This window comes from Heterocephalus glaber, unplaced genomic scaffold (assembly GCF_053883595.1).
Source record: "Heterocephalus glaber isolate CG9 unplaced genomic scaffold, H.glaber_assembly_v1.0 deba00001124, whole genome shotgun sequence".
In the NCBI taxonomy this organism is placed as follows: domain Eukaryota; kingdom Metazoa; phylum Chordata; class Mammalia; order Rodentia; family Bathyergidae; genus Heterocephalus; species Heterocephalus glaber.
This window is the reverse complement of record NW_028258197.1, coordinates 1,240,966-1,254,029: the sequence shown is the minus strand read 5'-3', so window position 1 is coordinate 1,254,029 and position 13,064 is coordinate 1,240,966. Positions and strand designations below refer to the sequence as shown.

At 38.5% G+C, this 13,064-nt stretch overlaps 1 protein-coding gene across 1 annotated transcript in view; it reads left to right on the top strand.

Annotated features, from left to right (window-relative positions):
- The first annotated feature begins 54 nt into the window (after nucleotides 1-54).
- Ccdc47 (coiled-coil domain containing 47) overlaps nucleotides 55-13,064 on the top strand; it is a 28,609-nt gene continuing 15,599 nt past the window's right edge. The window contains exons 1-8 of the mRNA XM_004868627.4: nucleotides 55-345; nucleotides 3,523-3,791; nucleotides 4,589-4,696; nucleotides 5,269-5,443; nucleotides 8,534-8,655; nucleotides 8,878-8,943; nucleotides 12,370-12,471; nucleotides 12,658-12,768. Coding sequence (XP_004868684.1) covers nucleotides 3,528-3,791; nucleotides 4,589-4,696; nucleotides 5,269-5,443; nucleotides 8,534-8,655; nucleotides 8,878-8,943; nucleotides 12,370-12,471; nucleotides 12,658-12,768 — 948 coding nt within the window. The 5' untranslated portion in view covers nucleotides 55-345; nucleotides 3,523-3,527. The remainder of the gene's footprint in view (nucleotides 346-3,522; nucleotides 3,792-4,588; nucleotides 4,697-5,268; nucleotides 5,444-8,533; nucleotides 8,656-8,877; nucleotides 8,944-12,369; nucleotides 12,472-12,657; nucleotides 12,769-13,064) is intronic.

Genomic DNA, 13,064 nt, shown 5'->3' with positions numbered 1-13,064 from the left:
GTCAGGAGGACGCTTCTAGTCCAGGGGCGGGGATTATGTAATTTTCCCAGCATCCCCACCTCGCCTCCGGTGAGCGAGGGAGGAAGAAGTCTCGCGCTGTCCCGGAGGCTGCGTCTCGCGCCCCTCGTCGCGCGCAGGCGCGGACGAGCCGTACGCATTCTACGTAACGGATGGTGAAGGCTACGTGAAGAGTAGGGCAGCGGGCCTGAGCTACTTGCGCTGTCTGAGTTGTGCAGGCATCCCGGCCAGTAAGACCGCCGCGAAGGTGAAAGCAGTAGCCAGGGTAAAAGGCAGGCAGGCTGGAAGTATCCATTATAGGAGCGCCGGACCGGATTTTGACCTCAGGTACAGGTTGGCAGTGGGCCATGATACGTTAGTCGGTGGGGCAACTCCAGGCCTAGTGGTGATGGAGTTTTGTGGCCTGTAGCCGGGTCTCGTTTTTCACCCGACCAACGCTTAAGTCTAGTCGTTAATGACGTTCATCGATCCCCGCGACTTACCATCTCTCCTGACTTTAGAAACATTTTTGAAACCTCTGTCCACCCTTTTCTAGCCCATTTACTGTTGGTCTTACGGGGTATGGGGTAATTTTAGTGCTTTTGCGGATCTCTACAGAGCTGTGAGAAAATGCCAACCGGAAAGACAAAGTTAGAGGAAACTTCCAGGGTGCAGCAGGAAAAATGGAACGTAGACATTAGGATTAATGCATTCTCCATAGTGGAGAGAGACTAGACAAGGGTTGCTTGACAGAAACACCTATTTCTGTGGTCAGCCTTCTCTGAAGGTTTCTATCATAAGACACCACATTTTTAGGGAAACAGGAATATCTACCTGATTTCTAGAAATCTCATGTTTTGGTTAATATCATAAAGGCCTAATCTGAACTGACAGCAAAGAAAGTTTGTTCCACTTCTCTTTCAAGTCCAGAGTCAGTTGTTGAGAGACTGCAGAGTGAGTTTGCAAAAAAAAAAAAGTCAAACCAGACTTGTTAGTGCTTGTGCCCTGCCTCGGTTCCGTTTTGCCGACTTCAGGAACCATAAAGGTTGAGTGACCTGGCAAGGAGTTGTGCATATGAGAAATGGGTTAATAGATGCAGTAGAGACTTAAGGAAGAGAAAGCCAGTGCACAAAGTGCTTGGATAATTTTAACCTAAATAACCTTGAAAAAACTTTGTTACAGTGCTAAATTATAATAGAAATGCTTCTGTGGTATGAACATTCCAAAGGGAAATTCCAAACCTTTTGGCACTCTGTTAACTAGATTGGCTATCTAGGGTAAACATTTGATTGCTTCTGCTTGAAAAAGTGTAAGCCTGGGTTGTGAACGGGAAGCACTGAAATAGAAGCTTTTAACTCTTAAAGATGTTCATAAGGTACAGCAGAAGAAAGGGAATTAATATTTATTGAGTACCTTTCTTGTGGCTATTGCAGGAGACAGGAGATATGTGCCCACGTCTTGGTCATTAAGATTTGTTTCAAGATTTGTTGGGGCTTGGTTCTCATTTTTCTCTCTCTGACCTAGTTCTTAATATTTTCTGGATGATTTTGTCTATGCCTACACCATCTCTCTTTCCCCTCAAGCCTGATTCCTAAACATTTTGTATTTCCAGCTACTTCCTCTTCTCTATATAAAATGTTATAACACCTTTTAGGCCCATTATGAAAATTGAGATATCTTAATCCTTTAGTATACTGCTTGAAACGCCTCAAAATTTTTAATGAGTACCAAACTTAATTTATTACCTTTGTCCTAAGTTTTTCCTCCTTTATTGTTGTCTTGATTAAAAATGGCTTTTCCAGTTACTCATTTTAACAAAATGTGGAGCTAGGCATGCTGGCACACACCTGTAATCCCAGTACTTGGGAAGCTGAGCCAAGATCACCCACCTGGGCTACAAAGTGAGTACAAGGCCAGCCCAAAATGCATCGCCAGACCCTGTCTCCAAAAATAAACAAAGAAAACTTGGAATCACTGCAGATCTATCCCCATGTATTCCCTATGTGTTTACTTTGTGTTGACAGATACAATTCTTAAATATCTGTCTAATCAGTTTTCCTCTTCATTTCCACCACTGCCAGTTATTTTATCAGTTATCTTAGGCTCTTACTGTTTTTCCTGCCTCAAGTACTTTTGGATTTATTCTATGTATAAATTGTTAAGATTAAATTGCAAATCTAATAGTGTCATTTTCCTGCTTAAAATACTTTAGTTGTATCTAGTTATTTGAACTTTGTAGGGGTGTTTAAATAAAAATTACCATGGTCTGGACATTGCTGGCCTTTAGCTTCTTTTCCCCAACTTGGGTTTACAAGCCCAGTGTTTTAGCAAATTGAAATATGCTATTTCAGGCTTCTTTGCTGTACTGTTCTTCAGTCAGCAGTGCCTCTTCTCCAGCGCAGGAACTGTGCTTTTAAATTACAAAAGTACATTATAGGAAAATTAGAAAAATATAAAGAAAAATGAAGACAAAATACCCATAGTCCTACTGAACACACTACATTACATACTACAGTGCTGCCTCGGTTTATGAACTGAGTTCTCGCCAAGATTTTGGTTGCAAACTGAGAACCAAATCAAATTTCCCCATAATGTCAATATCAGATCTAACCATTGAATTTGATTCTGTTCTTCTCCAACTTGGTTTGTGACCAGAATCAGGGAAAGAATCAAGTTTGTGTATTTATATATAGATGTATGCACTTCTAAACATTTTTCTTAATGTACATTTCCTTCTAAAAACATGAACCTGGGCATTGTGGCACCGACCTGTAATCCAAGCAGTCTGGAAGGCTGAGGCTGAGGCAGAGGAATCGCAAGTTCAAGCCCAGACTGATAACTTAAGGATTTAGTGAGACCCTGTCTCAAAATAAAAAACATAAAATTACCAAATAATTTCAAATATTTCACTAATATAAGTGATATTGTAGCATATAATCTTTAAGCTAAAATCTAATGCAAATTTATGTCAGGAATCATGTTTTACTCCTTTTGCAATAGTATCTACCATAGTGATATGCTTAGTGAAGGCAGAGTTGATATAATAAGATCATTTTATAAAAAGTAAAAGTCAGAGGCCTGAGGATTTAGCTCAGTGGTTCCACCGCCTGCCTTGCAAGCACAAGGTCCTGAGTTTGATTCCCGGTACCAAAAAAAAAGTAAAAGTCAGAGAGTTCTTGTATTACTTTATAGGAATTGGTTAGCCTTTGGTGATTATTGAACCCCTAAGTAACAAAAGTTATATTTTAAAAAGATGGTGGTAGATTTGGGGGGCTGTTTGAGACAGAGTCTCCCTATGTAGTTCCGGCTGGCCTTGAATTCACTATGTGTACTATGTAGTCCATGCTGACCTTGAACTTTCAGTGATCCTTCTGCCTAAGTCTTCCAAGTGCTGGGATTACAGGCATGCACACTACATTTGGTGGGTTTATAGATTTTTATTTTTAACTGTTTACAAAATCTAGTCATCATATATGTAGGATGGCAGTTCACTTTAAGACTCTAATTTTTAAGCTTATTTTTAAGGTGAAATGAAAGCCTTCTATGCTTTCTGTATTGTCCTTTTGGTGTTTGGAAGTGTCTCTGAAGCCAAGTTTGATGACTTTGAAGATGAGGATGACATAGTAGAATATGATGATAATGACTTTGCTGAATTTGAAGATGTCATGGAAGAATCTGTTACTGAATCTCCTCAGCGGTTGATAACCACTGAAGATGATGAAGATGAGACCACTGTGGAGTTGGAAGGGCAGGATGAAAACCAAGAAGGAGATTTTGAAGATGCAGATACCCAGGTGGGGGCTCTTTTTTATTGATTTCCTGGGAAATTCAAAGGATGGCAAAATTTGTAGCTAGCATTTTCCCCAGACCCATGCCTAGGGAAACTATTCTCTGGAATCTTCATTTTTTTCCTCAGTAGGTAGAGCTCTTCTAAATGTTTTATGGTATTTCCCCACCTTTTATGATACTTTATACTATGATACTTTAATTTACTTTGATAAAATAAATTATATTTTTCTTTTGGATTGAAGCCCTTGCTGGGGGAGGGACTGAAGAATAGTTACTGTGTGGGAGTGAGAATTGTCATTTAGAACTTTGGATTCAGCAGTATGAGGAATCATCACTTTTGTGCTTTTCAGTTTTTGAGGTACAAGTAACAAATGAACATTGTATGTTTTTAAGTTGTAAAATGTGGTGTCTTTTTCCACTCATTAATTTTATTGGTACATTTTAGGTATACAGTATACTGACATTCATTATTGGAAATACGGTGTCTTGATATGTGTGTGTATTGTGAATATGTTATATTAACATTTAACACATCACAGTTTCCTATTTGTATGTGTGTAATGGGAATACTTAAGATCTAATTTACTAGCAAGTATTAAATACACAGCACAATTAGGTCTCTAGAATTTATCTTAAACTGAAAATATGGATTCTTTGATATTTTGTTAAATTTATGTAATACCTCTGTGTTTTCTGTGCTTGCTGCTTGTAAATTCTGTTTTCCTCTACAAATGTTGCCCACAAAATGAGACAATTGCTGGTAATTTATAGAGGGAAACAGATTGTGCCTCATGTTTTGTAGGAGGGAGATACTGAGAATGAGCCATATGATGATGAAGAATTTGAAGGTTATGAAGACAAACCAGATACTTCATCTAGCAAAAATAAGGACCCAATAACAATTGTTGATGTAGGTATTTAGGATTCTGAATTCCAAATTAACCAATGAAGTATCTTCTTGTCATTATTCTCAGAAATATAATTAGAATACAATTAGTGACATCTGAGGGTGGTTTTGATGTAATACCATAGTGGGAACTGGTGAAGGATTCTACTAATACATATTCATACTTAGAGAAGCAACTCTCATATTTTATTCTAGTTGGTCTAGTTTTACTTACCAAGAAATAAGTGGGGCCAGGGATTTAGCTCTGTGACACCACACCTGCCTGGCAAGCACAAGGTCCTGAGTTCCATCCCCGGTACCAAAAAAAAAGAAAAAAGATTAGATGTAGTTTAGGGTGGGACTCAGAACCAAGTTGAATACAAAGAGGCTGCCAAACCATTTCATCCCATTTGACTGTCTTTATATTTCCTTAAAGAATCTTTTATAGTGCTCACCTAGAAAACTAAAATGAGCATATTTTTCAAAGCAAAATCATAATCCATTGACAGTTATACTTCTATCTATGGTTTTCTCATTTTTTCATCTTAATTGTTCAGCCTTAGCCAACATTAAATGGAATAATTTCACCTTTTTAGGTTCCTGCACACCTCCAGAACAGTTGGGAGAGTTATTATCTAGAAATTTTGATGGTGACTGGTCTGCTTGCCTATATCATGAACTATATCATTGGGAAGAATAAAAATAGTCGCCTTGCTCAGGCTTGGTTTAACACTCATAGAGAGCTTTTGGAGAACAACTTTACCTTAGTAGGTAAGTTAAAGCCAATATGAGACAAGCTGCCAGCTTGAAAATAATCTGGTAAGATCAGCTTATTTCCCTCTGCATAGGCTCTAGCTACTTTCATGGACTGCAGAAAAGCATGCTTTTTTTCTCCAAGGATCCCATTTTTATTAGGTTTTATATACAGAGTAAATTTATGTAATATTTCTTCATCTTTCATTTATCATGAGTATATTTGCTACAAAGCTTTTGATAAAATCAATGTTGCCAGGCATGGTGGTGCACACCTGTAAACCCAGTACTTGGAAGACCGAGGCAGTAAGATCACTGTGAATTTGAGCCCAGCCTGAACTACATAATGAGACCCTGTCTTAATATATAAAAATAAAAATCAGTGTTAGCAAAACAAATTGATTTATTTTAGGTTAGCTTGGTGAATGTTTTCTTTCAATTTACCTAATAGAAATTGGAAGTTCTTTCATCCTTTTTTTTTTTGGTACTGGGGACTGAACTTGGGTCCTTGCGCTTGCAAGGCAGGGGAAGTTCTTTGTGATTCCCTCAAGTTCTGAACTTTTTAGTTTGGATCCACTGATGAGGTATACACTGAAGTATTTAGAGGAATATCTGTGGCTACATAGTGTTTTCTTCACATTTACCTCTATTTGGCAGTTAGCACTTTATTTCTCTGTAACTTGTGCTCTGCTTTTTAGCAGACTATATATTGTGCTAGGTATTTAGTGTATATTGTTTATATTTATTCTTTGTAACAATAATGTCAGTTGTTGGATTTACTTTTCTATTTTATTAATGTGGGAACTGAAGAATACAGATGTTAAGACTTGTCTAAACTGTTAAATTACAACCATGAGGGCTGGGGATTTAGCTCAGCGGTTTTGCCGCCTGCCTTGCAAGCGCAAGGACCCAAGTTTTAACCCCGATACCAAAAGAAAAAAATTTACAACCATGATTTTACAACCTCTACCTGTTTCCAAAGTCTGTGCTTTCTTGAATACTCTCTTCTGTACAATATAATTCACAGTTCTTTTTTCCAGGAAATTAGAAAAGAAAAATAACCAGCCTTTGGCTCTTTGCTTTCTCCCTGCTCTTTTTTTTTTTTTTTTTTTTTTTTTGATTTTTTTTTTTTAAACAGGGTCTTGCTATGTCGTTCAGGCTGGCCATGAACTTCCTATGTAGCCCTAGCTGGCCTCAAACTTGTGCCCATACTCCTGCCTCAGCCTCCTGAGTGCTAGGATTATAGGATTATAGGTATATGCTACTATCCCCCACCCATAATTTATTTTTTTTTATTTTATTTATTTATTTATTTTAGTTTTATTTTTTGTGATAACCTGGGATTGAACCCAGGGAATTGCTGAGCTCCCCCTCAGCCCTTACATTTTTTATTTTGAGACGGTTTTGCTAAATTGCCCAAGCTGGCCTTGAACTTGAAATCTTCCTGCCCCATCCTCCCAAGTAGCTGGGATTATAAGTGTTCACCACTGTACCTGGCTTACTTTTTTTCCCCTGGCCTTTTAAAGCTATTGTCTCCATAAAAAAAAGTATGGACTTGTAAGTCATGAATATGATAAAAATACCTTATATGCATTGAAACTCCCCTCAAAACATGTGATAGTAGGGCCGGGGATTTAGCTCAGTGGTTTCGCTGCCTACTGCGCAAGTACAAGGACCCAAGTTCAATTCCCCAGAACCAAAAAAAAAAAAAAAACATGATAGTATGGGGAGTGAGAAGAGTGGTGTAGGAAAAGATATTATATGCAGGCACACATCTGCCAAAATAAAACCCATTAATCTGTATAATCAATATGCACTAATATAAATGTGTTGAAGAAGACCAGCCCCTCCCCACCCTCTGGCTCCAGTGTTGCTGTCTTCCACACTCCTGCCATTGTGATGCCATTGGCCATGAAGCCCCTACCAGAGGCCAAAAAAATGGGGCTGTCTAATCAGGGGCTTTCTGCTTCCAAAACTGAGCTAAATAAATCTCTTTTCTTTACAAATAAAAAAAAAAAATATACACACACACACACACACACACACACACACTCTGAGTTAGGCAGGATGGCACATGCCTATAATCCCCTCTCCTGGAAATGCTGAGGCAAAGAGGATTTAGCAAGACCTTGACTTAAATTTTAAGGGCCGGGGATGTAGTTCAGTGGTGCCACATCTGCCTGGCAAGTGCAAGGTCTTGAGTTCAATCCCCAGTACCGGAAAAAATAAATAAATTCTTTAAAGGGCTGGGGTTGTAACTCCGTGGTAGAGCACTTGCCTAGCCTGTGGGAAACCCTAGGATCCCTCGCCAGGACTGCAAACTTAAAAAAAAAAAAGTAAAAAGGAAGCCCCACTTCCTCCAGCCTACTGACAACCTTTGGTACCCTAGCACACATGGCCCAGTGAATGAGGAGCCATGCCTTGGCACCTGCTGCATGCTGATAATTGAGGATAGAGGCCAGCTGCTCTGGTCTCGCTGTATAAATTCAGAGTGGGCCGGGGATTTAGCTCAGCGGCACAGCGCCTGCCTGGCAAGCACAAGGTCCTGAGTTTGATCCCTGGTACCAAAAAAAAAAAAAAAAATTCACAGAAATATGAATAGGTAACAGTAGAGAAAAGGGTATCAACACACTGAAAATTTTGCACAGAAACTTTAGATATTTAATTTTCCTGGAGTTAGTAGGAAATTGAAAAAATAAGATGTATTTGATGTTTTGGAAAGTGAGAAAGCTGTTAGTGAAGTCTGTTGTCCTATTGAAATAAATGAAGCCCTTACAGAAAATTTAGGACTTGTCAACAAATCCTGTTATGAGTATGATTGGCTGGTCAAGATGACATTGAGTGGCCCTTCAGAATTAGGTGAACTGATGAGTGAAGAAGCATATGAGAAATATACCAGATTTATTGAGGAATGAGAATAGGACCCCTAAATAAAATAATAATAATAAAATGAAATAATAATAGTAAAGAAATAAAAGAAACAGTGCCAAACCATTAATCCCTATCCAAAGGAAATTCTGTATATAGCAAAGTATTGCTGCGATGAGGATAGGGGACAATATGGTGGTTATGCCCCAGAATTTTGAGTGAATCACATTTTACCTCTAGGGGATGATGGAACTAACAAAGAAGCCACAAGCACAGGAAAATTGAACCAAGAGAATGAGCACATCTATAACCTGTGGTGTTCTGGTCGAGTGTGCTGTGAGGGCATGCTTATCCAGCTGAGAGTAAGTAGGAGACATCTGATTGAATGAATTTTTTTCTAAATGTGAGTTCTAATCCTCTAAATTTAGTGACTCATCCTTTCACGTTTGATTTTAAATGAGTTCTAAATGCTGTCTTCTAACTGCCAAATGTGTTGTAGAAGATGTTTGATAAAGAATGTGACTCCCTGTCCATTCTTTATAGTAAGTGGAAGTTGCAACTGTGTTAATTTCTCATTCTTTTAGTTCCTCAAGAGACAAGACTTACTGAATGTCCTGGCTCGGATGATGAGACCAGTGAGTGATCAAGTGGTATGTGATCTCTGTTAAATCTTTATGTATACACTGAATACATTTCTGCCTGGATTTTGTTTGGAGTTTTTGGCAACTTGTGTCCTGCATCAAAAAATTGATCCTTTTCTATTTAGAAAGATAATTTTCCACTCATTGTGCAACTATCAGGAGGACTTTGTGTGCTTTTTGGAGGGAAAAAAAATAATACTCTGTCACCACATAAATCAACCGAATTAGCCTAGATAAAGGAACAGTTGTCACAGATAGTTTGCCCATGTATCCAGCTCTGCTCCTGTGTATATTTTTGTCTTTGGCAAAAAGGTGGGGTTTTTTTCCCCAATATTTTTTGCTTCAAATAAATAATTTTATTTTCTTGAAAGAGCTCACATTTATTGTTGGGTGCACTTTCTTTCCTATTTTAAATCACCATGTTAATCTGTAAATTGCATCCTTCATCAGAAATGCCTTAATCATTTCTCCTCCTTTGTCCTTTTTGTTCTTTTCCCTTCTAGTATTGAGGTCTTCACACTGAGCTACATCCCTATCCTTTGTTATTTTTTTATTTTTTAAGATTTTGGCCACATCACTAAGTTTCCCATGCTGGCATGCCCAGCTTCTTCATTCTTTCAGTAAATAACTGTGTTGATTCCTTCTGGTATAAGAAACAAAAGTATATAGGAAAGTTTCTTCTTTTATTGAAACTAGTAGAATTTGAGATATGTGAGTGTATGTCAACATGCAGAGTAGTATTTGCTTACTAACTGCTGCATTCATAATGTAAAGTAGATGCTTTGAAGTATTTTGGGCTTGAAGCTCATTTTAAAGACTTCAGTTTTAGTTGTAAATCTCTCTCTTTTGTGGGGGGAGGTAGGGTTTTGCTGTGTATTTCAGGTTGGCCTTGAATTCAGGCAATCCTCTTCCCTCAATCTCCTGAGTGCTGGGATTACAGGAGTGTACCACCATGCTTGGCCAGTTGTAAATCTTTAATTTTTTTTAATATGGCCCCTGATGACTTAGTCTTTTAAATTTTAGAACCCCATCAGTTAATATGGAAGACTGGCCCCTATATTTCTCCCACCAAACATCCTATTAGGTAAAAGGGAAGGGCAGACTAGGTGCAGTGGCACTCCTGCAATCTGGAAGACTGAGGCAAGAGGGTTGCAAGTTTGAGCCCTGCGACTTTGTTAAGACGCTGGCTCAAAATAAAAAATGGGTTGGGCATCCATTTGAGTGCAGAGGCTCTGGGCTCAATCCTCGTTATTTCAAATGGGAGGAGGCAGTTGCTTTATCCTCCTTATCCATCTATTTTTTAGGAATTACTTTTTAGTAGCTGGTAGCTAGGCATGGTGGCACATTCCTATAATCACAGCGCTTGGGAGGCTGAGGAAAGAGAATTACAAATTCAAGGCCAGCCTGGCCTATGTAGCAAGACTCTTATTTCCAAAAAAAGAAAGGTTTCTTTAGTATTTTAATCATTTTCTATTCTCTCCTGGAGTAGATTTAATCTTTTCCCCTGGGCCTCAGAAGAAAAAGAGCTTCAATGTATACACATGGTCTTTCATATTTTTTTGCTTTTCTTATTTTTTGCTGGATTCTATTTAAGATATTGCTTTGTGTAGTGACAAAAGAACAGAAAATTTATAGCTGCCATCTTGCCAGGTCTTTCCCTACATTAACATCTCACTTCCTCCACGTACTGATAATTATTTGACCCAAACATGTAAAAAAATATAATTAATATGGAAATAGGGCCATTCTTTATTAAACAAGACTCTTTAGATATAACTTTATCTCTCTGGCCCAATGCAGAGTGTAATTGTTTACCTGCTTGAGAATATTTTTTAACACCAACAATCAATTCTTGGATTCTCTGGATATCAACTGGGTGTCCAATAATTCATTTGAGTTCAGTTCTGGTACTGGCTGCCTGGAGTTAGCTTCACATCCCACAAGTTGAAGATCTCAGTCCACAAAATGCCCCTACCTCAGAGGCAGTCACAAATCCTAGGCCACTTGTATGGCCACATACGTACACTTTTAACTGATTGAATATATATCAAGGGTCCCCACTGTCTCCTTTAGGTTCACTAATTTGTTACGACTCACAGAACTCAGAATGGAGGGGACTTTACATTTAGTGGCGTATTATTAAAGATGCACCTCAGTGAGCTGAAATAAATCTTTCCTCTAAAAAAAGATGCAACTGGGCTGGCTATTTAGCTCAGTGGTTCTAGCGCCTGCCTTGCGGGCACAAGGTCCCAAGTTCAATTCCCGGTACTGAAAAAAAAAAAAAAAAAAAAAGATGCAACTCAGGGATAGCCAAATAAAAGAGACTGGGTGAAATATGAGAGGCATAGAGCTTCCCACATGCCTCTCTGAGCACGCCATCCTTTCAGCAAGTTGAGTTCACCAACTTGGAAGCTCCCTGAATCATGTTAAGACTTTTTCTAGAGTGCAGTCTTCATCTCTGTCTTATCCCCAGAGGTCCTGAGTAGAACTTAAAGTTTGTCCCTCTAAGCATTGATTTTTCTCCTACCAGCCCCATTCCTGAGACCATCTAGGAATCATCTTAAGTCACTCCATTAGTGTAAACTCAGTTGTGATTGAAAGAAGTTGGTTATCACTAACAAAAGACACTCCTGTCATTCAGGAAATTCTAAGGGTCTTAGGAGTTCTGTGCCAGAAACCTGAGACAAAAATCAAATGTATTTCTTATGCCACACTGTCCAACTTAGATCTTGTTTATTCCTGATTTTTTTTTTTGACACAACTCCTATATGGATAGTATACTATTGCTGTATAACAAATTATCATAAATTTAGTAGCTTAACTCTCATTTATTATTATCTCACAGTTTCTGTATAAGTAATCCATAATGATGGGTTAGCTAGCTAGATCCTGTACTCGGGGATTTTTTTTTATTTTTAAATTTTTTGCATGCTGTGGATTGAATCCAAGTCCTTTACACAGAGATACATCCGTAGCCCTTTTTTGAAAGAGTCTCGCTAAGGCTCAAACTCTCTCCTCCTGTTTCAGCCTCCCAAAATGTGAGATTACAGGGATGCACCACCATGCCCAGCTGTTCAGGATAGGCTGAAATTAAGGTGTCAGCCAGACTGGTTTCCTTCTTGATGTCCTTTTCTCAAGATCGTTCAGATTGTCAGGAGAGTTCAGTTCATTGTGGTTGTAGATCCTCATTAACTTGCTATTGCTACCTGTCAACTGGGAACTACACTCAGCTCCTAGAGTCCACCCTCAGGTGCTTCCCACAAGGGACCTTCTGCCTTATCACAATGTAAGTGTGGGATTGCTGTTCTATCATATTTATAAATCCCACTTAAAGGCAGAGTGTATATACCAGAAGGAGAAATCTTAAGGGCTGTTTGAAATCGACCTACAACAGAAGCTGACAAGTAAGCTTTGTTTCTTGTGTGTTTTTTTAAGCAAATAAAAGTAACCATGAATGATGAAGACATGGATACATATGTATTTGCTGTGGGCACACGAAAGGCTTTGGTGCGACTGCAGAAGGAGATGCAAGATCTGGTATGTCAACTTGTTGCAACTCAGATTTGTTAGAAACTCTCTTAATTACATAGATGTTCAGCTTCATAGCCTAGGGCAATTAATCATATCAGTCAGTTGTTAAACACTATTTTGAAATGAGTCAAAATTATTTGTCCCTAATAAAATATTATGTAGTATGTTATTTTCAATTTCTTTTTCTTCTAGAGTGAATTTTGTAGTGATAAACCTAAGTCTGGAGCAAAATATGGGCTGCCAGACTCTTTGGCCATCCTGTCAGAGATGGGAGAAGTCACAGAGGGAATGATGGATACAAAGGTAAATGCAGTAGAAGACATGCATCTGACAGACTTGACACTGAGGATATACTCTCCCTAAAAAAAATCAAACTGTACCAGTTCTTCACTGTGTAACTACACTAATTATATATTCCTTTTTTATACAAATATTAAAATACCTTCTTTAAGCAGAAGATTAACTTGTCAAAAGGACAATTTGAGGGCTGGGGATTTAACTCAGTGGTTCCACCGCCTGCCTCACAAGCGGAAGGACCCAAGTTCGATCCCCGGTATCAAAAAAAAAACCCCAAAAACAAAAGGACAATTTGATTAGTC